Genomic DNA, 23,720 nt, shown 5'->3' with positions numbered 1-23,720 from the left:
TTCGCTTTCACCCTCGTGTGAGCCGGCCGGTGCGATGCCCAGATCGGCCATCTCCTTAGCCACCACCGCCTCTACATCGGCAGCCTTCAACCTCATCTGCTCAGTGGCCTTGGCACACCACATGATGTCGGCTGCATAAAAGAAGAATAAATCAGTTAGACCAAAAGGAAGGGGGCGAGGAAAACGCTTACCCATGCTGCTCGGAAGCTTCGTTCGGATCGGGCTCAATCCGAATATGTATAGCACACCCTCGCAAAGCAGCTTGTGGATGTTGAATCTCTGCCTGGCCAGTAGATTGGCTGCATGGAGGTAATCTGGCTGGCTCTTGTATTTACCAAGGTCCGTCGGGTTCGACACGGCGGTCTGCCATTTAGTTCGAAAAGGTGGCCGCTCGGGAAAACGAAGGTAAAAGTAGTTCTCCTTCCAATGTTTGTTCGAGGTCGGCATTTTGTCGAAGAAAACAAGACCGATCCGCGACTGGAAGAGGAAGGTGCCCCACTCGGACTGTTTAGGATAGTAGAAATAGTAGAAAGTCTTGGGGACTAAGGGGATGCCGTGTAACCTAAAGAGGACAACTACCCCGCACAACAACCTGAAGGAGTTTGGGACGAGTTGGCCGAGCGGGAGGTGGAAGTAGTTGCACACCTCAAGGATGAACGGATGTACAGGAAAACGTAGACCGGCTACAAACTGGTCCAGGAAAAAGCAAATAGTGTCGATCGGAGGGTCGTGTGGCCGATCGGATGGGGTAGCTAGTATTAGTTCATGGTCAGAAGGAAGTTCGAAAGTTCGGACGAGGCTCAACGCGTCCCTCTCGTCGAACCGGCTCTCCGTGGTGGTATACCAGAGGCCGGGGACGGAGTCGGATTGGCGAGAGGAACTGGCCATTACCGGGACAAGGGCCGAAGCAAAAGAAGGCAAGGGTTGGCGAGAAGAATGGTTGGAACAGTGTCAAAAGGGGCACGAATACGGCGAGAGTGCAAAGAAAAACGCAAAAAAACTTAAAGGAGGACAAAGGAGCCTTACAGAAAATATGACCGAAGGATGAGGCGAGGGATCGCCGGAACACTGAGAGACGAGTTCGCCGGAACACTGAACGTGATGGAGCAGAAGCCTTTGGATGCGCACACGTGATAACGCGAAGCGGCTGGGGAAGAAGAGATGTCCTTATAAACGTTGGACTCGATCGACCGGAGCCATCCTATTCAGGTCACGGGATCCAAGGAGCAGATCTGACCACCGAATTCGAAAGGCCAAAGGTCACATCAGCCCTGACAGCTCGAGCGAGCGGTGACGGCTGTGCGACCACGTGGCGCCCGCTCACGGGTCACATTTAATAAGCACCATTATGCGGGCGTGGTCGCGTGCTCAGCCTTAATGGTGGGGATTTGCATGAATTCTGAGGTGATTCTAGGGATATCAGCGTTGACCAATGCTAGAGCGGCGGGACAACCGCTGGCAAACAAAACTTTCCAAGTGTCAGTCGGTGTCGCGCCGATCGACATCACCCACTTGCGCAATCCCCGATCGGATAGACGCTAACATCAGTAGCCGAGCGGCAGGCGTGTCACCAAGCCAACGGTCCAGTCAGTCAGACTTGCCATCTCCTTTGACTAAACTTGAAGGGAAGGCACGTGATCCGGTGGTAAGGATCGGGGGCACACATAGGAAGGGGTCAATGACACGGGAGAGTCAAAGTTCCGGCTGAGTAGGGAGGAAGTCACCTGGCCGACCGGCAGAGTAGATCCCGGGCCAGCACGAAGATAGCTCGACCTCGGGTCGAGCTTCCGACGCTCACAAGCTCCCTTATAGAGGAACCGCTATGCCGAGTAGCCAATCTGCTCGGCCAAACTGTAGAACAACTAGCTTGTACCCCGTCCGAGTATGTGACCGAGCGGCCTTCTCACCCGATCCAAGATACATGCATACCCGAGCGCCCTGGAGACCGAGCAACCAGCCCATCCGGCCCCATTAGAGACAAAAGGCTTAGAAGAGAACAAAAGGAGCAACTAGTGATATCATTCTCGAGACACCTGCCGCCGACAAACAACATGGTCGGTGGCCGGGCCATACCGAGGATCGTACGGGGGAAGTTTCCACTACCGTGGCAGAGATATGCTCGGACAGTTGCGGTATGGCGTCAGACACGCTTTTCTTACACAGCCATTTTGAGGTATATAAGGACCTCCCGACTTCGGCGAAGGTATGGTTTTCCTCCTCATCTACTGTAGCCACAATCTCTCTATTCTGCCTCTGTTTCATTGCGCCATCACCTGACTTGAGCGTCGGAGGGTCGTCGCCGGGAACCCCTTCCTGGCCCGACTTTGTTGCAGGTTCATCGGAGGCCCACGTCACTGCGGGGATCACCCGGAGGCAGTAGAGAGCGCCACGCCTCCAGTTTTCATCGACTCAGCGCACGGACATGATCATACATCTACGAAAATAAAGGTGCTTCGTCGAGTCCTCATGAGAGGCTCGGATCCCAAGGAGATGACCAGCCTGATATGTTTGAGTGGTTGTTCCTTGTTGCCTGTAAATCCATGCAAAGCAGTAGTCATATGTTGGAGCTCACCTTGGTCTATTGTATTTTGTCAAAGGCCGCCTTAAAGAGAACATTGATAGAACTCCTCGTGTCCATGTAAACACATGCCACTTCGGAATTTACGATAACGACCTTGATGATCAGGGTGTCATCAGGAGGGAGCTCCACTCCTTCAAGATCTTGAAGCTCAAAATTGATTTGTGGGCCCTCTACTTGATCTCTGCTGGAGTCGACTGCATGAATCTCCAATCGGCGTCCATTAGTCTTCCGAGCTATGTTAGAATCTCCGTTAGTGGGTCCTCCAAAAATCATACCCACCCTTCTTTCTGCGGCATTGTTTTGATTTTCCTCCTGTATGATTGACACAGGTGCCTTATCCTCATTCGGGGAAGAAGGATCACCGGAGGGTGATGGTATTCCAGCTAGCTAGCTAGCTAGTTGTACTAGGACCCGGTCCTAGCGGTTTGAGTAATTGCTGTTAATCAGAAGTTGCAGTTTTTCTTTAAAACTGTTAACTTTAAGGGTCTGCAACTCCTTCCCCTTGTGGCATATATTAAGAACTATTTTAAGATGCAAAGAAACGACATCATTATGAGAAGCAAGAAATCATCACTTTGGTTGCTGCCTGAGAGGAAACGAATTAGAGAGAGGAGAATCCATCACTTTGGTTTGCCAATGATAAGTACACTTCTCAGCTTTAATGGAAATGACCTGAGAATTTACCTATCTTCCTTCTTATAAATCTCCATAACTATAGATGCATAGGAATAAATAATATCTAGAAACAAAGTGACAAATATATGAGGTGTCCTTGTTAAATGCACTCAAGGCGATTTCTATCATCTGATCACAATTAAATGCACTCAAGGCAACTTCTATCATCTGATCATAATTAAATGCACTCAAGGCAACTTCTATCATTTGATCACTAATGTAAATTAAATACACTCGATTCAGATATCAAATGTAATTCATCATGAGAACTTTGCAAATTCAATTTCTCCATTACATTTTGAAAGTTGCTAGGAATAAACTCATGGGACATGAAAGGATATGTGAGTGAACAACCAAGAATAACTGAGAAGGTACATTAAACCATAAAACACTGATAAGGTACATTAAAAACCTAGAAACATCTTTCATTACATCTAAAGTTATTTGCTTATAGTAAATTACATCAACCACCTCAAGATCATCACAATCCAAGTAAATACAACTACAACGACAACAACTCTAAACTTCCAATTCAGTGAATATATTTCATCACTCAACTTTACAGTAACAGAGTTGTTCACATCCTCCAGGAGATCATTGCAATCAATTGCACCCTCGTAACTATTAGATTTCTTCAATTGACTAATCTCCATTTGTAATTTTTTGTTATCCATCTTCAAATAATTAATAATTGCATTAGTTCTCTCTGACAATTCTGGGTCATGCCATAAGAAGAAGTCACATCCCCTATCCTGAATATCGAATAAACTTAATGAAAACCCAATAGTTAAATAACATATAAGAGATCTCAACATATAAATAAATTTGGTTTTGAAATAATTTTATATAAATAAAAATTACTCTAAATTGTGGATATGAAAAAAAATCACCTTCCTGGGTTGGTTTCCTTCCATGATGTCCAGAGGGTAGCTCTTAACCCACAATAACATAATATATTGGGAGTTTCACCTTGTTCATCATTCATACATCTTCGAGTCAAAGATGTTGCTGGTGAAGAGTTGACTGTCATGGATATTTGTTCATTTGTCCTGCAATTTTTTTCTTATCAATAGTTGTCCTTAGTTAACTAGATACATACTCTAATCATTTCTCACAAATAATTCGCATCTCTGAATTTCGAAACCAGACATCCAGTGTTGTGTTAATAATGATTGGTCTCGATTAAAATAGGTATTGGTTGGTTAATCTTTCCTACTTGTGCCTAGCATAAAAGAAATAGGAACATAGTTTTCTTTGATACAAGTGCCTAGCATAAAAGAAATAATCTTATACAAGAACAAGTCATCAATCATGACCAAAACATGTAATAGGAAAAAATACAGCAATATAAGAAGAAATGTCAGCAACCAACAAAAAAGAAAAGAAGAGAAAACAAATACAAACCAGAAAGATCGCCTAATTACCAAATTGTTTGTAGCTATATGATATACAACAATACTTCACTCATAACATCATATATGACAAAAGGGATGCATATTTACTCACGCAGCCTAAAATCCTTCTAAAATCTGAAGTCAATCAATCAAACAAACAAAGAATCTCAAATTCCCCAAACTACTCCTAAATCCAACAGAGACAGTAACATTGACGATCAAAAAGTAGCATTTCCGTGCCGAAATAAGCACTAGAAACATATTCCTCCAATTAATCAGGCAATAAAAATCCTCCAAAGGAACCGCAAGGAAGAAAATAACCCTTACCTTCCCTCCAAACGATATCCTCTCCACATTGACCAAGTTAGTGTGGCGTTTAGGCATAGAGGAGCTTCGACAGAATTACCGTGGAGGAGTTTTGCTGGTGGAGGAGTTTTAGGTCCGGGGGAAGTATGGCGTTAGGCTGTGGAGGAGCTTTAGGGCTTGCCATCGCTTACCCCAGTGGAGGAGCTTCACTGGTGAAGGAGCTTCTGTTGGAACCCCAAGGTTGTTTTGGTGTGATCAACAAGTTAAGTTAGGTCCTACGTTGTTTCTAACCTTGTGTCTAAGTGTGCAGGAGCTTAGGAGCACAGGTAATCGAGCGGAAGACGCAGCTAGCGAGAAGGACGGCACGCTGTGCGTCCGAGGGACGAGGTGCTGCGGAAGAGTACACCGGCGGACGAGAAGGAAGTGCGTGCGGTGGTTCCGAGGTACGAAAGCCGGAGCGGAAGATTGCTCGGGGAGCAAGAGACGCAGCTAGCGCGAAGGTTGGCACGGGGTGCGACCAAGGGACGAAGTCTGCGGATGAGTACGCTGGTGGACGAGAAGGGACACGCGGCAATTTCGAGGGACGAGAAGCCGGAGGGAAGCATGCTCGAGAAGACCGGAAGATGGGTTCGGGTGAGCCCTATTCCGGATGTCAGAGATCACCCAAGCAAGCGGAGCCGGAGCAGAAAGACCCGGACCAGAGGCGAGCTGAACCGGAGAAGAGAGCACGGACCAAAAGTCAACTGGATTGACTTTTGGCTCCGGGGCGCTGAAACCTTTATATGGAGTGGACTTTCTGACGCCAGACTGTCCGTTGTGAACTTTTAAGTCAGGGATCGAATTTGACTGCAGAAGGATAAATTTTATCAGGGCGCCCGGAACCCTTCCAGGCGCCCCGACCAAGGCTATAAATATAGCCTTGGTCCAGAAGCTTTTCAACAATCACAATCATTCTATTTCCAAACACTTGTATGCTTTAGTTGTAGTTAAGCTTCTGTTTTCTGTGCCTAAACGCTGTAAGAGGCTTCTCCGCCTGAAGGAGTTTTTGAGCTTAATCTTCCTTGGATTAACAACCACATCGGTTGTAACCAAGTAAACATCTGCAGTCTCGTCTTTTCTTTTATGCTTTTATTTATCTGCTTAATTCATTTTACAAGTGTTAGCTTAATCGTTCGAGGAAGGGTTGTCTGTTTTTAATTGACAGGTTATTTACCAACCCCTCTAGCCAGCCCAACGGTCCAACAAGTGGTATCAGAGCCAAGTTCGCCTCAGAAGGACTAACCGTCGTCTGAAGCAACAAAACAATGGCCGGAGCTAGCGACTACCCACCAGCATTCGAGAGGGAGCTTTTTTTCATGGAAGCAACAAATGAAGGTATTCCTTAACTCTGATATTGGTATTTCTCTAATAATGAAAACAGGTTATGAAGCACCGAAAGACACGAACGGAGAGAAAATCGGCATACGCCTCTGGAACGAGAAGCAACGTGAAGAGTCCATGGCGAATGCTCGGGCAGAGTTTCACATTCTAAGCGCAATACCAACTAAAGATTTCGACAGAGTTGGAGAGTACAAAAGCGCGAAAGAACTTTGGGAAAAGTTCTTAATGCTCTACGAAGAACCGGTTGAAGTCGTCTCCTCAATAGACATCGAGCCGTCATCAGAAGAATCTGAGACGGAAGAAATTACCAAGACAACCCCAACAGCCGAAGTACATTCCGAGATCGATGAAGGGGGAGAATCTTCGAAAGAAATTAATTTAACAAGGGGAGAACCAATGGTCGACGAGGTAAGTAAGGTATGGCCTCTACCCTCTGAACAACTGGTTCAATTAATCAAATTACCTGAAGATTTTTACGAACCAAAATTTGAATTATCGAAAGAACTTTTCGGATTAGAAAATCTTCGGTCGAATAGTTGTTGCAAATTACAAAATATTTTTATGAAAGAATTATGCAACTTAGAAATATTATCGAAAACTTTTTCCGGATCTAAAAATTTGTTCGAATTACAAAGTGTTTTGACGAAAGATTCTTGCAAATCACAAAGTAATTTTTCGAAAACTTTTTCCGGATTAAAAATTTTTCCGAAGTACAAATTATCTTGTTGAAAGAGTTTTTCGAATCGCAAAATGATTTGACAAAAGAATCTTGCAAATTACGAAACATTTTTTTAAACAAAGTTTGCAAATTAGAGATATTATCGAAAGAGTTTTTCGGAGTAGTAAATCTACTATCCACAGATTGTTGCAAATTTATGTTGTCAAAATACTTTTGCAAATTACAAAATATTTTGTCGAACGAAGTTTGCAAATCAGAAGTATTGTCGAAAAATTAACTTTATCAAGTTTATATTATCGAAATATCTTTGCAAATTAGGAATTCAAAATGACATGTTACAATTTGCACAAATTTCTACATGCTCAAAATTTCTTGCTTCAAAGTTAAGAAATTATGATAAATTAAAATGGGAATTTAAAATTTTCTGATAAAAGCATTAGAATATATAAATAAATAAATGCCTAGAAAATTTCTTTTAATGTTATCAATTCTCTTAAAATTTTCTTGCATAAATTTTTCGGCTTAGAAAGTTTTTAATTATTGATGATGAATACTTGAATTTTTTTTTTAAAAAAAAAAAGAAGTTATTTCTTGACTTAGAAATTTTTCTTGACTTAGAAATTTGTCTTGACTTAGAAATATTTCCCTGAAAATTATTGAAATATATTTTCAAATTTTTTTAATGTCAACCCTTAGATTTTAGTTGTTCCCTATTTTTATTTGTGATCAAAGTGGGAGAAGGAAAGTATAAGTCTAGGGAGAGGTAGAAAATTGAAAATTAAATGTTTGAAATTTAATTTTTTCTATCATGTTGCATGTTATTGCAATAAACTGTTTAATTTCATATCTATTGTTGACCCTAGCTTAACTTGGGTTGATGACACCAAAAAGGGGGAGATTGTTGGAACCCCAAGGTTGTTTTGGTGTGATCAACAAGTTAAGTTAGGTCCTGCGTTGTTTCTAACCTTGTGTCTAAGTGTGCAGGAGCTTAGGAGCACAGGTACTCGAGCGGAAGACGCAGCTAGCGAGAAGGACGGCACGTTGTGCGTCCGAGGGACGAGGTGCTGCGGAAGAGTACACCAGTGGACGAGAAGGAAGTGCGCGCGGTGGTTCCGAGGTACGAAAGCTGGAGCGGAAGATTGCTCGGGGAGGAAGAGACGCAGCTAGCGCGAAGGTCGGCACGGGGTGCGATTGAGGGACGAAGTCTGCGGATGAGTACGCTGGTGGACGAGAAGGGACACGCGACAATTCCGAGGGACGAGAAGCCGGAGGGAAGCACGCTCGAGAAGACCGGAAGATGGGTTCGGGTGAGCCCTATTCCGGATGTCGAGATCACCCAAGCAAGCGGAGTGGAAGAAGACCGGACGAGGCGAGCTGAATCGAGAAGAGAGTACGGACCAAAAGTCTCGGGGCGCCCGGACTGCCCAGGGCGCCCGAACCGCTCCGGGCGCCCGGGCCAGCAAGTTTGACTATAACGATCTAAGCGTTCTGAATGATTGGGGATAAATTTTATCCCCAGGCGCCGGAACCCTTCAGCGCTCCACCAAGGCTATAAATATAGCCTTGGTCCAGAAGCTTTTCAACAATCACGATCATTCTATTTCCAAACACTTGTATGCTTTAGTTGTAGTTAAGCTTCTGTTTTCTGTGCCTAAACGCTGTAAGAGGCTTCTCCGCCTGAAGGAGTTTTTGAGCTTAATCTTCCTTGGATTAACAACCACATCGATTGTAACCAAGTAAACATCTGGTGCCTCGTCTTTTCTTTTATGCTTTTATTTATCTGCTTAATTCATTTTACAAGTGTTAGCTTAATCGTTCGAGGAAGGGTTGTCTGTTTTTAATTGACAGGTTATTTACCAACCCCTCTAGCCAGCCCAACGGTCCTACAGCTTCGTGGTGTGGAGGAGCTTTAGGGCTTGGAGAAGCTTCGCTGATGGAGGAGCTTCACTCGTGAAGGAGCTTCGCGGCGTGGAGGACCTTTAGGGCTTGGAGAAGCTCCGTTGGTGGAGGAGAAGGAGAAGCCACGACTGTGGGTGGAGGAAAAGGGAGAGTCGAGCCGCGTCGCAGATGTGGGTGGAGGAGAAGGGAGAAGTCGCGTCGCGTGTGGAGGAGAAGGAGAAGCTGAGGGGATTTTAGGGCAAAAGTTTCGCTGTTTGTTTCATTTCTTTTTTTATTTTCTTTTTTTCCACGTAGGAAATGCTGAGTCATCGGACAAACGCATCAAGCATTCACTTCCTTACTATATCTACAATTTAAGATAAATAATTTTTTTATTAAATTTAAATAATCATTTTTTTAATACACACTACATCAACTATTTTAAAATTTTTATTATCTTTAATTTTTTATTATTTTCTTCTCTTTCTTCTATTTTTTATTATTATATTTATGAAATGAGTGAAAGATGAAAGATTGAAAAGAATGAATGGAAGGAGAGAGATTGAAAAGAAATTTTATTTTATTTTTAGAGTAAAAGTTTCATTCTCTAAATTTAGAGAATCATTATTCATCAAATCTAAATTTAGGGTATCTGCATGTAAAAATTTTTTAACTATCCTATCTAAAATTTAGGGTAAAATATTTGAATAAGATAACTTATGTGGATGCTTAACTTAGTAGGCAAATTTCCATAAAGAAAATTGTATTTTTTTTATTTTAATTCAGACCCTATTTCAATGAACTAATCTCAATATTAGTTTTCTTAACAAATAGTAGCCACTCGATATTAATTTCCAAGATATTTTCCAATATAAATTAATATTTAAAAATGGGAAAACAAGGAGAAAAATGTATTTTGGATTTTTTTTTTCCCCACTATAAATTAGCCCCTACTTAAAGTATTCATAAACTAAAAGGAAAGATTGAGGATTCATTTTAACTAAATATTTAGTTAATTTTATAATATGAACTTTGTATGTATATTTCACATACAATCAGAGGGTTTTATTGGTGGTGCACTTTTCATTAAAAATTTACGAGTTTAGAGACTATGACAACAAAGATCCCGCGGTGGTTTGTATTCAATGAGATAATAAATTCACCACTATAAGAATATATGTGGAGGAAAAAAACAAAGAGCATAAAATAGTTAATTCAAGATTGTGCAAGCGAAATTCTCTTTAAGAGTTGAACCATAAAGTATCATGTCGTTTTTGTCAACTAGTTCCATTTTGTTGCTAAAGATCAAAAGTGTCGCTCAATTAGATTTAATAAAGAATTCAAATAAATCTTACTTTTTAAGGTAGGCTTTCAGGTATATATAGCTTTAGGACAACTGATCATAACATAAAAAAAGCATTGCCTTTGACGAAATATATTCTCAAGTGAGGTAGTTGCATCACCAAAATAGAATTATGAAACGTAATTAACTTTAAAAATACAAAATTAATTAGGATTTTGATATTAAAATTATATATTTTTTTAAAAAAATAAAATACATGGCATAGCGACTCATATGAATATATATAGAAAAAAAATAATCTCTTTATTAATAAAATTCTAGAATCCCCTAAAGTGTTGGTGAAAGAATATAATAATAGTTATATATTTTTATTACTGATATTAGGGGTCACAATAGATTGTGTGTGTGTGTTATATAAATTTATAATGCAATGAAAATTGAATTCCAAACTAACTTACATTGATAAAAGAAAAAAATAGCTATCTTATACACGCACAAAAAATCCCATAGAGATTAAATTTTCTTACTTATAAAACAATCAATATATTGAAACGATATGAACATTACAAAGAAGCTATTATACTCGACAATGCTACACTGTAAGTGAATAGCTATCACAAAGCCTACAAGACACGAGTTAAGAATTAAGAGAACGCAGAGAGTTCAACGTAACATGATTATTAAATAAGTTCCAAATTTAAATATAAAAGCCACATATGCGATAATAATAGTTGCAGAATATTCAAATGTCAAAACGTTGAGTTCGATACTTATTTAGCAAATTCACACAAATACTAGGGAAAATTAAAGACATCCACACCGATGACACAATGAGCAAATTCTTGTTCCCATAGTAGACGATTTATTTTGAAGAGGCTATATATCGCAATAAGAACATATCACAAATCCATCACTGGAATATTATCAGCAAACTCCAACAAATATTTTTACTGCTCTTATGTATAGTACGCCTTGAAGAGCCAGATCCTTGTGATAATTAACTGAACCGTCCATAGTATCTTTACTACCTTGCCTTCATAAGTTAACCTTGTAAATTGCATGCGATACAAGAGACAAAAAATAAAGAATGAACCATGTAAATAATACTAATTATATCAAAGACCTAAAAGCTTGGACAAAAAAAAAAATGTATGGCAAAAGAAGAAGTTGATGTGCCATATATACTTGAAGAGAGAGACCATGATTCTTCTATTGCTGAGATTAACTAAAAATATGATACAAAAATGAAAAATAAGAGTAATATATACATGAAAATAACGGGAGTCAAAGATACTTACTACTTCAGCGTTAGGAATTAGAAGATATTGAAAGATAATAGTGACATGCATGGGATGATGGGACGCAAGTTCTCTGGTATCTCTTGGAGTTGAATATGTGGGCAGCCATATATCTGTAGGCGTTGGAGACGAGGAGGAAGTCCTTTATCAGGCAGTGATTTGATCTGTGGACAGTTTTTCATAATTAAATTTTCTAGTAAGGGAAGGCCATGCAGCAGCTCTGTCGGCAGATATTGTAGTTTCTTGCAATTACGCAAAGTTAGAGATGTAACAGCAGCGAGGCTTGGCACCCATATCGGCTCTACAAATATCACCTCCTCAGAACATGACTCAATTTCAAGTTCTGTGATGAATGGCAGTGAGTTTCTTAAAGGAAACATTTTAAGCAGAGCAGTATTGTCCACGCATAATTTACGCAGAGATGACAAGCTTCCTGCTTGCTCATCTCCTACATCCAACTGAACCAGCTTAGGACATTCTACAATCTTCAATTCTTTGAGGGATTTAAGGAGTCCTAGGCACTCTATCCTTCTCAACTCATCACAATCAGAGATGCACAAGCATTGCAGTTCGACCAGTTGAACCAGAGAAATAGACGGTATGTATAGACAATCATTTATTTCCAATCGAGTAAGGTTGTGCAAGCAGTCGGACAAAAGTTTTGCATATTCGCCACAGTCGGTCAATTTCAATTCCTTGAGTGACGGCGGTAGATGGCGGCCACCTTCCTCGTCATCTTCCGTTTTGCTATTTAATATGAGCCTGGGACAGCATTCTATTGTCAACATTTCTAGGGAAGGAGGGAAGGGCGGTAATCTCTTTAGTTTGGGACAATCTATGACACAAAGTTCACGCAGGCAGGGAAATAGATCTTTGCCCTCAGTCCAAGACCACTCTCTCAGTGCTTGAAATTTGCATAACTTAAGCACTTGCAACTTTGGAAAACACTTGCCTTCAAATTCATGACTCAGTCGTTTCAAAGCAGGCATGTCGGTCATGCGAAGTTCAATTAGATGCAAACGTTGACCAATAAATGGCAGAACGTCATCCCATTCCATGCAATTTGATAATTCAAGTTTTTCCAAATTGGATAGAACTTTTGGCATCAACCAACTAGGCGACCTACCTCCATTGTACCTTCTAATTGTCAATATTTTGAGTGATTCATGTGGCTGCAGACCTTCAATTACTTCCTCGTCCAATTTGGCATCCTTCCCACCATACCATCTCAGATTCCAATCCAACACCAATTCTTTTAGGTGGACTTTGCTCTTTAACTTAGCCCGCTGTGCTTCTTTGCCATCAACAACATTCTCAAGATTTTGAATGCAAAGTGTTCCATGAAGCTGTGTCAAATCCTTTAGTTGTCCAAGCTTGAATGCATCGTCCTCTTGAACACTAAATATTGGCAATTCTTGAAGATTAGTTAGTCTCCGTACATCTTTTAGCATCACCCAAAACTCTCCATCTGCATCAATTTGTCTCAAATTGACCAACTTACCCAATTCTTGTGGTATAGACTCTAGTTCAGAACAACCATTTACCTTCAGTGTTTGCAAATTATAAAGGTCGCACAATGAGTCGGGCAGAATTTTAATTTTAAAATTGCTTGATATATCAAAGTGTCTCAAATTGACCAATTTACCCAATTCTTGTGGTATGGACTCTAGTTCAGAACAACATTCTGTCTTCAATGTTTGCAAATTATAAAGGTCACATAATGAGTCAGGCAAAATTTTAACTTTAGAATTCCCTGATATATCAAGGTAACGGAGGTGAATCAATTTACCAATATGTTCAGATAACTCCAGCAAGCCACACCAACTTACATCCAAAACGCGAATGCTTCTTAGTATTTCAAAGAGGCTACTATCGGGTAGTGAAAGTTTCGACACCAAGGTGCGCAACTTGTTGTATCCTGAGAACTCCAGCGGCAATTTTTCTTTTTCTACTCGTAAATGTCGAGTTGTGGAAGGCGGCTTTGTGTGTCTGCTATTTTCAATCCTGCATGTCTCTTCCGCAGAAATCATCTCAGCTAAATCATGTATAAGGTCATGCATCACAATTCTAATCCCAAATCCATCCCCAAATTCATAATGATATCTGAATTCTTGAAAAAAAGAACTGTTAACAAACTCAAGAAAATAGTCGCTTCCAACGTCTTCCATACTCTTTGTGTTTTTATCTTCATTAATGAAGCCTTCAGCCATCCACATTCGAACCAACTCAGCTTTATCGAATTTGTGATCTTTAGGAAACAATGAGCAAAAAGCAAAACACTGCTTCAAATTTTCATCAAGATATTGATAACTTAACTGCAGAGCTGGCATAATATCATCTTCATCTTGTTTGACTTTCCATATGTCACTCTCCATTATGGTGGCCCAGTGTTGCTGGCATATATTTGATCGCAGAACCCTGCCAATTGTCTTTGCGGCTAATGGTGAGCCCTTCAACTTGCGAGCAATCTTTCTACCAATGTCTTCTAGCCCCGGATAATCTTCAGGGTTGAGTGTGCCAAATGAGCATTTCATGAACAATTGCCAAAAGGCATCTTCGTCTAAACCATGGAGCAAGATTGGTTCTGTCAGGCTAACCATTTTAGAAACTTTCATGTCCCGAGTTGTAACAATGATTTTGCTACCATGAGCTCCAACTTTGAGTAGTGCACAGAATTTCTCCCAGATACTCTTATCATCGCTCCACACGTCGTCAAGAACAAGCAGAAACTTCTTTTTCGCAATATGCTGATGGAGTATTTTTTGAAGAGGTTCTAACATATTCTCATCTTGTTTTTGTAGAGTTACTGACTCTATTATAGATTTAGTGAGTCCTTGCACAGTGAAATTGTCAGACACACAGACCCAAATCTTGAGATGAAAATGATCTTGAATTCTGTTGTCTTTGTGCGCATACTGAGCAAGAGTAGTCTTTCCAGCCCCTCCTATCCCGACAATGGGCAAGACAGAGAAGGTATTGTTGACAAATCCGGATGCAGGTTCCACCTGATTAGCTGACCCCAACAACCAGTCTACCACTTGATTCAGTTCCTTCTCTCTGCCAATCAATTTGTCCGCCATCGGGGAAGAGCATGATTCTCTGGCCTGAAACTTCACCTCAGGTTGCTTCCTTCTATCATGTGTTGCTGGCAGATTCACGATGCTCTTCATACTAGTCTCCAACCTTTCTTGAATCTCCCTCACTCTAGCTCTCATATCATAGGAAGAGCCAAACAATTTTTTTGCAGCAGGCAAAATGCTTAGAAGGCCACTGGAGCCACTTGCCTTGTCCTCTTCTTCACCTTTGATCTTCTGCCTGAGGATATTGTATTGGAACTCATCTATCAAATCCTCAGCATCATAAGAAGCATCCTGGAGTTCCTGCATCAATGTCTTCCACTTGATGTTGTTGCTCCGACTACTCTGTACCTCGTCAAGGGTGATTTGGGTCTGCAGCAGCGACGTGCGCAGCTTTTTCATGTCTTCTGCAAAACCCCGGCGCTCGGCAAACAGTTGGATGGCTTTGTCGCTGGCCTTATCGATCAAGGTCTGGATAAAGGCCTGCGCCAACCATCCCCCCACTGTCAGTGACACCGCCATCTGATTGCAGAAGAGAGCAAATCTTTGCTCTTCTTTCAGATCTGCAAGCCAAAAGAGCAGCAAAAACAAAACAAAGACAGTAGTAATAGTAATCAAGGACACACGTCATGTAGTAGATGGAACTATTAATTGGTGGCAAATTATACTTTTTAAGGATTAATATAGCAAACTAATATGTATAAGAGATTTGGTTACCTCCAAATAAAGTGGATCTGGAAATAAAGTGGATCTGGAGGTGATCGTTGTTGCCGTTGAGTCGGCGATGCTTCAGCAAACTACAGTATACTCTCAGGAAGCAAAAATTGCTAAAAGGAAGTTGGAGATCAAAGCAAAATAATAGTCTGCAAACTACAGAATAATTAATCCCACGACAATTGATGTAGCGTTGAAGGTTCCCGCTGCTTTTATTGTTCCAGCTGCAATTGATGTGACGGAAGATGAGATGTTTATCCCACGACATCCTGTTAGCTTACCAAATCACTGACTTGGTAAAATCACAAAAAGTGATTTGTCTTTTCTCCTTTCGTTTTTTGAAAACTCATAGTTTAACCGCTCAAGTTGCACCATTTCACTTGGATAAATTAAATCTAAGTTTAGTCGCGAGTATCAATACCAAATTTTTTATATAAAATATAATAATTTAAAATAAAAAAATTATTTTAATAAATTTAGATATCTATTTTTCACTGTCTTATATATCAATTTCCTTATTATTTTTTTTTTCTTCTATAATATTTAGGGAATATAATTTATTCCCTAAATTTTAAAAAATATTATTTATAAATCTAATATTTAGAGAACGATAACTGATACAAAGATAATTTTTTACTGTCCTATTCAACGATAACTGATAATTTTTTCTCTCCTTCAACTCATTCCATAAATATAATAATAAAAAATAAAAAAAAGAGAAAATAATAAAAAATTAAAGATAATGAAAATTTTAGATTAATTGATATAGTGTGTAGTGAAAAGTGATTGTCTAAATTTAATAAAGTGAGCTATTTATCCTAAATTTTAGATATAGTCATAGGAAAACTGATGTGGGTGCTTTTATGATCTGTCTTTTCTTAGGAATGCTTTGAAAATGCCCCAGTGCTTTAGAATGTGTGCATAACACAATAGTGACACTATAAAAGGGATCTTTATCTACAGACGGGGGGTATGCGATGCTTCATATTATCACACGCTTTGTGCTACAGTTTACTGCTACTTTTTTCTTCTCCCAAATCTATCACTTACTTGAGCGTCGGAGAGCCAACACCGGGGACCTCTTCCCTAGTCCGGCACTAACACTCCTTATGTTGTAGGACAGCACAGAGTCTTCGTCTAGTCAACAACGGAGCCATGTTTCCTACTCATTGCCTTCACCATTTTCGGACATAATCATATTTAGCGACGTCTGTGGAAACTTCACCTACATTCGAGACATGAAGATGGAGGACACTAGACGACTCACGATTGTGACCTTAACGCAAGAAGAGTTGGAGATGTTAATAAATGTCCGTGCTGTAAGGATAGTGGAGCAACAACAATAAGTGGCAGCTGAGTGTCGAACGTTGAATGACCCGACCATCTTTGCTACAGGACAACATGCATGTTGAACATGGAACCCGAGTGGAGGATCCCGCGGGGCGTAAGCCAAATCAACAGTCGATCGACGACTCCCAACAAGCACCCGCTCCACCGACCCGCTTGTCGCCGATGTCGAACGCATGAATTCCCTATCATAGGGTGTTGTTCCGAACTGCCTATCATAGGGCATTGTTCCGAACTCCCTCGGAACAGCATGGCGAGCAGAGAGGATGCAAGGATCATCCTCTGAAAATTTGCCCACCTAGGATGTTCATAGAGGCAATGCCCTCGATCAGATAATTCTCCTGAGCAGATAAACATGTCATTTTCCTAGGAAATCATTGATGATCAGCTGCCACATCATTTTCGTCCTCTAACGATTGTAAAATGTGGAGGAGCGACCAATCCGGAAGACCATTTACTTAAATTTGAGAATATGGTCATACTCCACTAATACACTGACGGTGTCAAGTGTCGAGTGTTCCTCACCACTCTGTCCGTCTTGGTGCAGAAATGGTTCAAGCGACTACCAACCGACTCAATATGTTGCTTCAAAGACTTTCGAACGGTGTTTCTACATCATTTTGCCAGCAGTTGTCGATACCAGAAGACGATGGTGAATTTGTTCTCGCTCAAGTAGGGGCCCAAGGAACCCCTGCAGGCTTATATCAAGAGGTTCAATCAAATAGCCATGGACGTCCCATCGGCCACTCAGGAAATATTAGTAAATGTTTTCTCTCTGGGACTTACAGATAACGACTTTTTCAGATCTCTCATTAGGAAATCACCAAAGTACTTCTACAATATGCTCGGATGGACTACAAAATATATCAGCGTGGAGGAAGCCCAATCGGCCCAAAAGAAAGAAGCAATACTCGAACCAGCTATCGCTCCTGAGCGCCGACCAACGAACAACAACCTGCCCCCAAAAGGGCCTCGAGCGGAACCTCAACAGCAGGATCATGAACCTCGACAGAATGCGGTTCAACATGTTGAGGCCGATAGGATGAGATCCACCGAGCCCCGATAGTGGACTCTAAAGTATTGCACTTACCACCGCTCGATGAGTCACAACACAAAGGACTGCTATCACTTCAGACGAGGATGGCGCTGATCATCTCCTCAAGAGTATCGTCAACGATCGCCCTCTCCTGACCACCAATGTCATCGTCGATTGGTTGGACCTCCTGTCCGGAACAATGAGTCATCTGATCGGAATCAACAACAACCTCAGCAGAGAGATAACCAAAGGTCTACTCGAGAGTCTGCCAAACGGCAGCCATGCCGGTTAGCCCGGGAGGAAGAAAATTATTGCAATGCCGCCTAAGGCGACATCGACATGATTGCAAAAGGCCCGACCGACAATGACTCTAACCGGTCTCGGAAATCACACTTAATATATATATATATATATAAATATATATATATATATATATATATATATATATATATATATATATATATATATATATATATATATAATTATAAAAAAATCACACGTTTTTATCTCAGTTGATTAAGTCTAGATTAATTAAAAATAATTAATATATAATATAATTAATTTTTAAAAATTCAAACCGTTTTTAGTTCAACTAACTAAGAGGGTGTTTGGCTAAACTTATTAAAAACAACTTATAAGCTTGTACAGTTTATATAAGTTGTTTTAGGAACTTATAAGTTGTTAGGTCTTATTTTAAAAATAAGTTGTTAAAGTGTTTGGGTGAACTTATTACAATCAATTTAAAGATATTGATGTGTTTGGTATTATAAGATCTTTTTATTAATAAAATTACCAAAAAAGATATAATACTATTAATAGAGGGTTTTGAGATTTTTATTAATAGAGGATTTTGGACGAATTTCTGCATCGGGAGAGAGAAAATTAGAAAGAGGCGTTGGCGGAGAAGATGACACAATGTTGGAAGAAAAGTCGACGGAGATAAAAAGATATTAAGCTTATAAAAATTTATCGAGGATAAGATGGGGATTTATGAAATTATATAAGGATATTTTAGAAAAATAAATTATTAAAATAAGATCTTTTTTAAAAAAGTAGGGTCTTCCATACTTTTTTAAAAACAGCTTATAAGCTCCAAAACAGTTTATTTTAACAGCTTATAAGCTGTTTGAAAAAAAAATTTACCAAACAAATTTGAAGAGCTTATAAGCTCCAAAACAGCTTATAAGCTATTTTAGAGAGCTTATAAGCTTAGCCAAACACCCGCTAAGTCAAAATTAATTAAAAATAATTAATATATATAATATAATTATAAAAAAAATCATGTGTTTTTAATACAGCTAACTAAATCAAGATTAATTTAAAATAATATATATCTATAAAGATATATTTGATATACTAAGTGACGCTTTGTGCGCGACCGTGAGTAAAATTCGACGTGAACTATCTAACGCGACTAAAATCTATTTTTTTAAATCTCTCTTTCATCTACATGTAACAACTTTTTTCTCTTTCTTTTTAAATTAAAATGAAATTTTATCTTCTCTCTCCAATTTTTACATACAAGAAATTATTGTGGTAATGATGATACAACGTTATAGCAGCTAATATGCCGTATTTGCTACAACTTTGTAGCAGTTAGTATGCAGTAACTGTTACAACGGTGCAGTAGCTGATACAACGGTGCAGAGCTACAAAGGTGTAGGAGCTGCTATAACGGTGCAGTAGCTACTACAACGGTGTAGTAGCTGCTACAATGGTGCAGAAACTGTTACAACGGTGCAGTAACTGCTACAACAGTGCAGTAGCTGCTACAACGGTGCAGAAGCTGCTATAACGGTGCAGTAGCTGCTACAACGATGAAAAAACTGCTACAACAGTGCAGTAGTTGCTCCAACGATACAGTAGCTGCTACAACATAATAGCTACACAATAACACTACTACACGTTATAGCAGCTACTATATAGAAGCTGCTACAACGTGTAGCAGCTATTGTGTAGTAGCAGCTACAATATTTTAGCAGCTACATCACCTTTAAAAACTCACAGTATAGTGATTGTTGCATGCAATCAGATGAGAGAAATGAGAATTTTATTATTATTGCATGCAAATGAGAGAGAAAAGTTATTGCATGTAAACGAGAGAGAAATTAAAAAAAATTAAATTTTGGTCGCGTCAGATATCCCACATTGAATTTTACTCATGGTCTTGCATAAAAGATCGCTTAGTATATATATATATATAACACTCGTTTATAGTGTAGCTCACTGAGTGAGTATTAATTAAAAATAATTCATATATATAATATATTATAAAAAAATCCATGTGTTTTTAGCTCAGCTGACTAAGCTAGGATTAATTAAAAATAATTGATATATTATATATATAATGTAATTACAGCAAAAAAAAAATTCTAATTATTTTTAGTTCAGCTGACAAAGTCAAGATTGATTAAAAATAATTCATATATAATATAATTACAAAAAATTCCACATGTTTTTAGTTCAGGTTATTAAATCAGGATGAATTAAAAATAATTTATATATATATATATATATATATATATATATATATATATATATATATATTGATCCTGTCTGAACGCTGAGTCGACGGACGTTGGGGATGTGACGTTCTCCTCTATCTCCAACCAGCCGCACAGATCTCTAGCGAACCTGCAAGGAAGTCGGGCGGGGAAGGGGTTCCCGGCGACGACCCTCCGATGCTCAAGTCAGGCAAGAGGAAAATAATGAAGTGGCTCCCAAGATAAGAAATCGCGTGATTGCGTACCTCCAGTGAAGCTTGTGGGCTCTTATATAGAGCTCTAGGAAGGCTTGTGCACACATGTCGAGGTGTATACGTGTCTTTTACCATACCTCAGTATGGGCTTACCAGAGGAGCATGCCTGACACCATGCTGCTACAGTCCGAGAACCTTTCTGATGGGACGGTAGAATCTTCCGTCGTAAGATTATGCGTATAACTTGGTCGTCGAACATGCCTGTTGTCAGAAGATGTTCCCCAATGTCCCCTTGTCCTTTTGTCTCTTCTTTCCACGCGCCGAGCGTTCATTCGCTCAACAAGCATCAGTCCGACCGGGAAGATTCCCCCCATGTTCTCCGGTCGGCTCAGACTGTTCCTTCACACGCTTGCTGCTTTACGCCTCAGCCGAGCGGGCAGCCCGCTCGGCCTGGTGACCCTGTTCACCATGAGCGTCGGAGGCCCGAATCCTTGTCGGGCTGTCTTTGATTCCGTTTGGATCCGTTCGGCCGGTCGCCCCACCCTTTCTCCGATCAGCCGGACCTCATGCTGACCCTTTTAACTTTTGACCTCCACGTGGCGTTGAATCCCCCTCAGAGGGGGTCCCCCGCCCTTACTGCCGGATCACTTGTCTCCCCTTCAAGTCCAGTCGAAGGAGGCGATTAGTCCGACTGACTGGACCGCCAGTCAAGCCGAGCGGCGTCTCTATGAAAATATCCTCCGCTCGACTCTCACGGGGGTAGCTATAACGTCAGTCAACCCCAACATTCCTCGGATCTCTTCGAAATTTGTGCTAATCTCTATCATTAAGGCCGAGCATGCACTCATTAAATGCTCTCCAGTAGCCGATTGCCATGTGGCGATGCTGTCGTCATCGTACGGCGGCGGCGTGGTGTCCGACGGGATCGAGGCGGTTTGAAATGGATGGCCCGATGCGTTCTTCAATTCTCGTGACCTGCATCCGACGGTGGAGGCCGCTCGGGCTCTACCCTATAAAGTCTTCGCCTTCTCCCCCTACTCACCGCATTTGCATCTTCGCGTGTCCCGTAACCTCCTTTGGTGCTTCAGTGCTCTGGCGATCCTGCTCTTCTGTTTTCCGACGATCTCCGGCGTTCTTCCCTCGATCCTCCGTTTCTTTGTAAGGTTCTCCTACTTTCCCTCTTTGTTAGCCTTGTGTTTTTTGTCGAGTTTTCGTCCTCTAGTCGCTGTCTTGTTCATCCTCTTCTCCCCTCTGTCATTGGCCTTTTCTTTTTCGTCTTTCGCTTGCTCCGCCATTTGGACAATGGCTAGTTCTTCCTAACCTCAAGACCAAGACCTAGGCCCATGGTACACCACCCTGGAGTCGTGCTTCGATCGGCGCGACGTCGATATTCTGATGGACAACTTTGACATCCCGTCTGACTTTGAAATCATATTACCCTCACCCTCCGCTCGGCCACACAAACCGCCGCGTGGAGTTTTCTGTGTTTTCCGCGACTAGTTCATAGCCGGTCTGCGCTTTCCAGTCCATCCCTTCATCGTAGAAGTTTGCAATTTTTTCGGCATTCCGCTCGGAAGCCTAGTCCCTAACACTTTCCGTCTTCTATGCGACGTCGTTATCTTATTCAAAATCCACAACATTCCCCTCCGACCGAAGGTCTTCTATTAATTTTATTACCCTAAACAGTCCGAGCTGGGTACTTACATGTTCCAGGCTCGTCCCGGTTTAGTTTTCTTTAATAAATTGTCCTCTTCCAATAAACATTGGAAAGAGTTCTACTTCTATCTCCGTCTTCCCGAACGGGCCTCCTTCCAAACCCAATGGCAGGTTGGACCGCCAATCTCCCCTGAGCTCAAAAGGTTCAAGACCCGATCGGACTATCTTCACGCTGCCAACATGCTAGCCGGTCTGAGGGTCGACATCAACAAGTTCTTACCAGAAGGGGTGATGTACATATTTGGCCTGAGCCCGATCCGGACTCCCCTCCCGAGCGGCTTCGGTAAGAATTTTACTTGTACATTTGCATTGATTGCTAACTGGTTTTCTCCTTTTTCCTTTGCAGCGGACATTGTCATGGAGTCTGTGATGGCCTGCATTTTGAAGAGGAAAGCGGCGGCGCTCGAGGCCGCTGCTGCCAAGGAGATGGAGGCGCTTGGCATTGAGCCGGTCGGCTCACACGAAGGGGAGAGCGGGACGAATGCGGGGGAGTCGGTCGCTCAGGCTTCTCTCCCGGAGCCAATGGCTGGCGCAACTGCTAGTCGAGAGCCTTCCGTCCGGGAGGAAGGCTCCACTCAGGAGGTGTTGGTTGCTACTTGGAAAGCCTAGAGATTCCACTGTACAAAAATTTTGTACAAAGGTCTGAACCTTTTCCTAGCTACCATGTGTTCTTTTAAATTAAATTTTGGATCGCCTACGGAACTTAACACGTTTGATCCAAAACTTAATCTATTTGTTCTTTTAGGTTTTGACTTGGATCTCCTGCGGAACTTAACACGTTCGACCCAAATCACCTTAAGTTATTAATTCCATTAAATATTAATTTCCATAATTGGTTCCCAGTACTGACGTGGCGAGGCACATGACCTTCTTGGATATGGGAGCAACCACCACCGACTAGACAAAACCTTTTATAGAAATCTAATATTTAATTTCCTAAAATAACTTTAGGTTAACCAAAAAGAACAATCAAATCACAAGGAAAAATAAAACAAAAGAACACAACTTCGAAAAACATATTCGAAACACTAGAATCGTAAGCCTCTTGTATTTGGTATTATTTCCATAAATAACTAGCATGATGCGGAAAGAAAAATTACTAGTTATATCTTCTAGAAAAACCTCCTGATCTTCTACCGTATTCCTCTTCTAACCTCGGACGTTGTGTGGGCAACGATCTTCCGAGATGAGAAACCACCAAGCACCTTCTTCTCCTCCTAGCTAGGTTCAGCCAACACAAAGAAGCTTCACCAAGGACAAAGAACAAAACACCAACCAAGCTCCAAGGGATACAAGTTTTCTCTCCTTCTTCTTCTTCTTCTCCGAGTAGTATCCGGCCACCACAAGAGCTCCAAGCCAATAGAGAAGGTTCGGCCACCACCAAGAGGAAGAGAGGAAGAGAGGTTGGCCGGCCACAACACCAAGGAAAAGAGGGAGAGAAATAATAGAGGTTGTTCACCATGAAGGCACCCCTACCCCTTCTTTTATATTCCTTGGCTTTGACAAATAAGGAAATTTATTTATAATAAAATTTCCTTAACTTTCCTTGACAACAATTAATTAAGAAAAAATTAAATAATTTTTTTAATTAATTGTATGTGGCCGGCAACCTCATGCAGAGCAAATAGGATAATTTTA

General features: G+C 40.9%; 1 protein-coding gene across 1 annotated transcript; it reads right to left on the bottom strand.

The window, feature by feature from the left end:
- Positions 1 to 10,858: 10,858 nt before the first annotated feature.
- On the bottom strand, positions 10,859 to 15,553 carry LOC122039073 (putative disease resistance protein RGA1). The gene is made up of 3 exons (XM_042599085.1): positions 15,289 to 15,553; positions 11,495 to 15,134; positions 10,859 to 11,243 (listed from the first exon to the last, which is right to left on the bottom strand). Exons 1-2 carry the CDS (start codon positions 15,551 to 15,553, stop codon positions 11,512 to 11,514), a joined length of 3,888 nt encoding a protein of 1,295 aa, XP_042455019.1. The 3' UTR covers positions 10,859 to 11,243; positions 11,495 to 11,511.
- Between the last annotated feature and the right edge of the window lie 8,167 nt (positions 15,554 to 23,720).

The sequence above is a fragment of the Zingiber officinale genome, chromosome 1A (genome assembly GCF_018446385.1).
Source record: "Zingiber officinale cultivar Zhangliang chromosome 1A, Zo_v1.1, whole genome shotgun sequence".
NCBI classification, from domain to species: Eukaryota; Viridiplantae; Streptophyta; class Magnoliopsida; order Zingiberales; family Zingiberaceae; genus Zingiber; species Zingiber officinale.
This window is presented reverse-complemented; position numbering and strand designations above follow the sequence as displayed.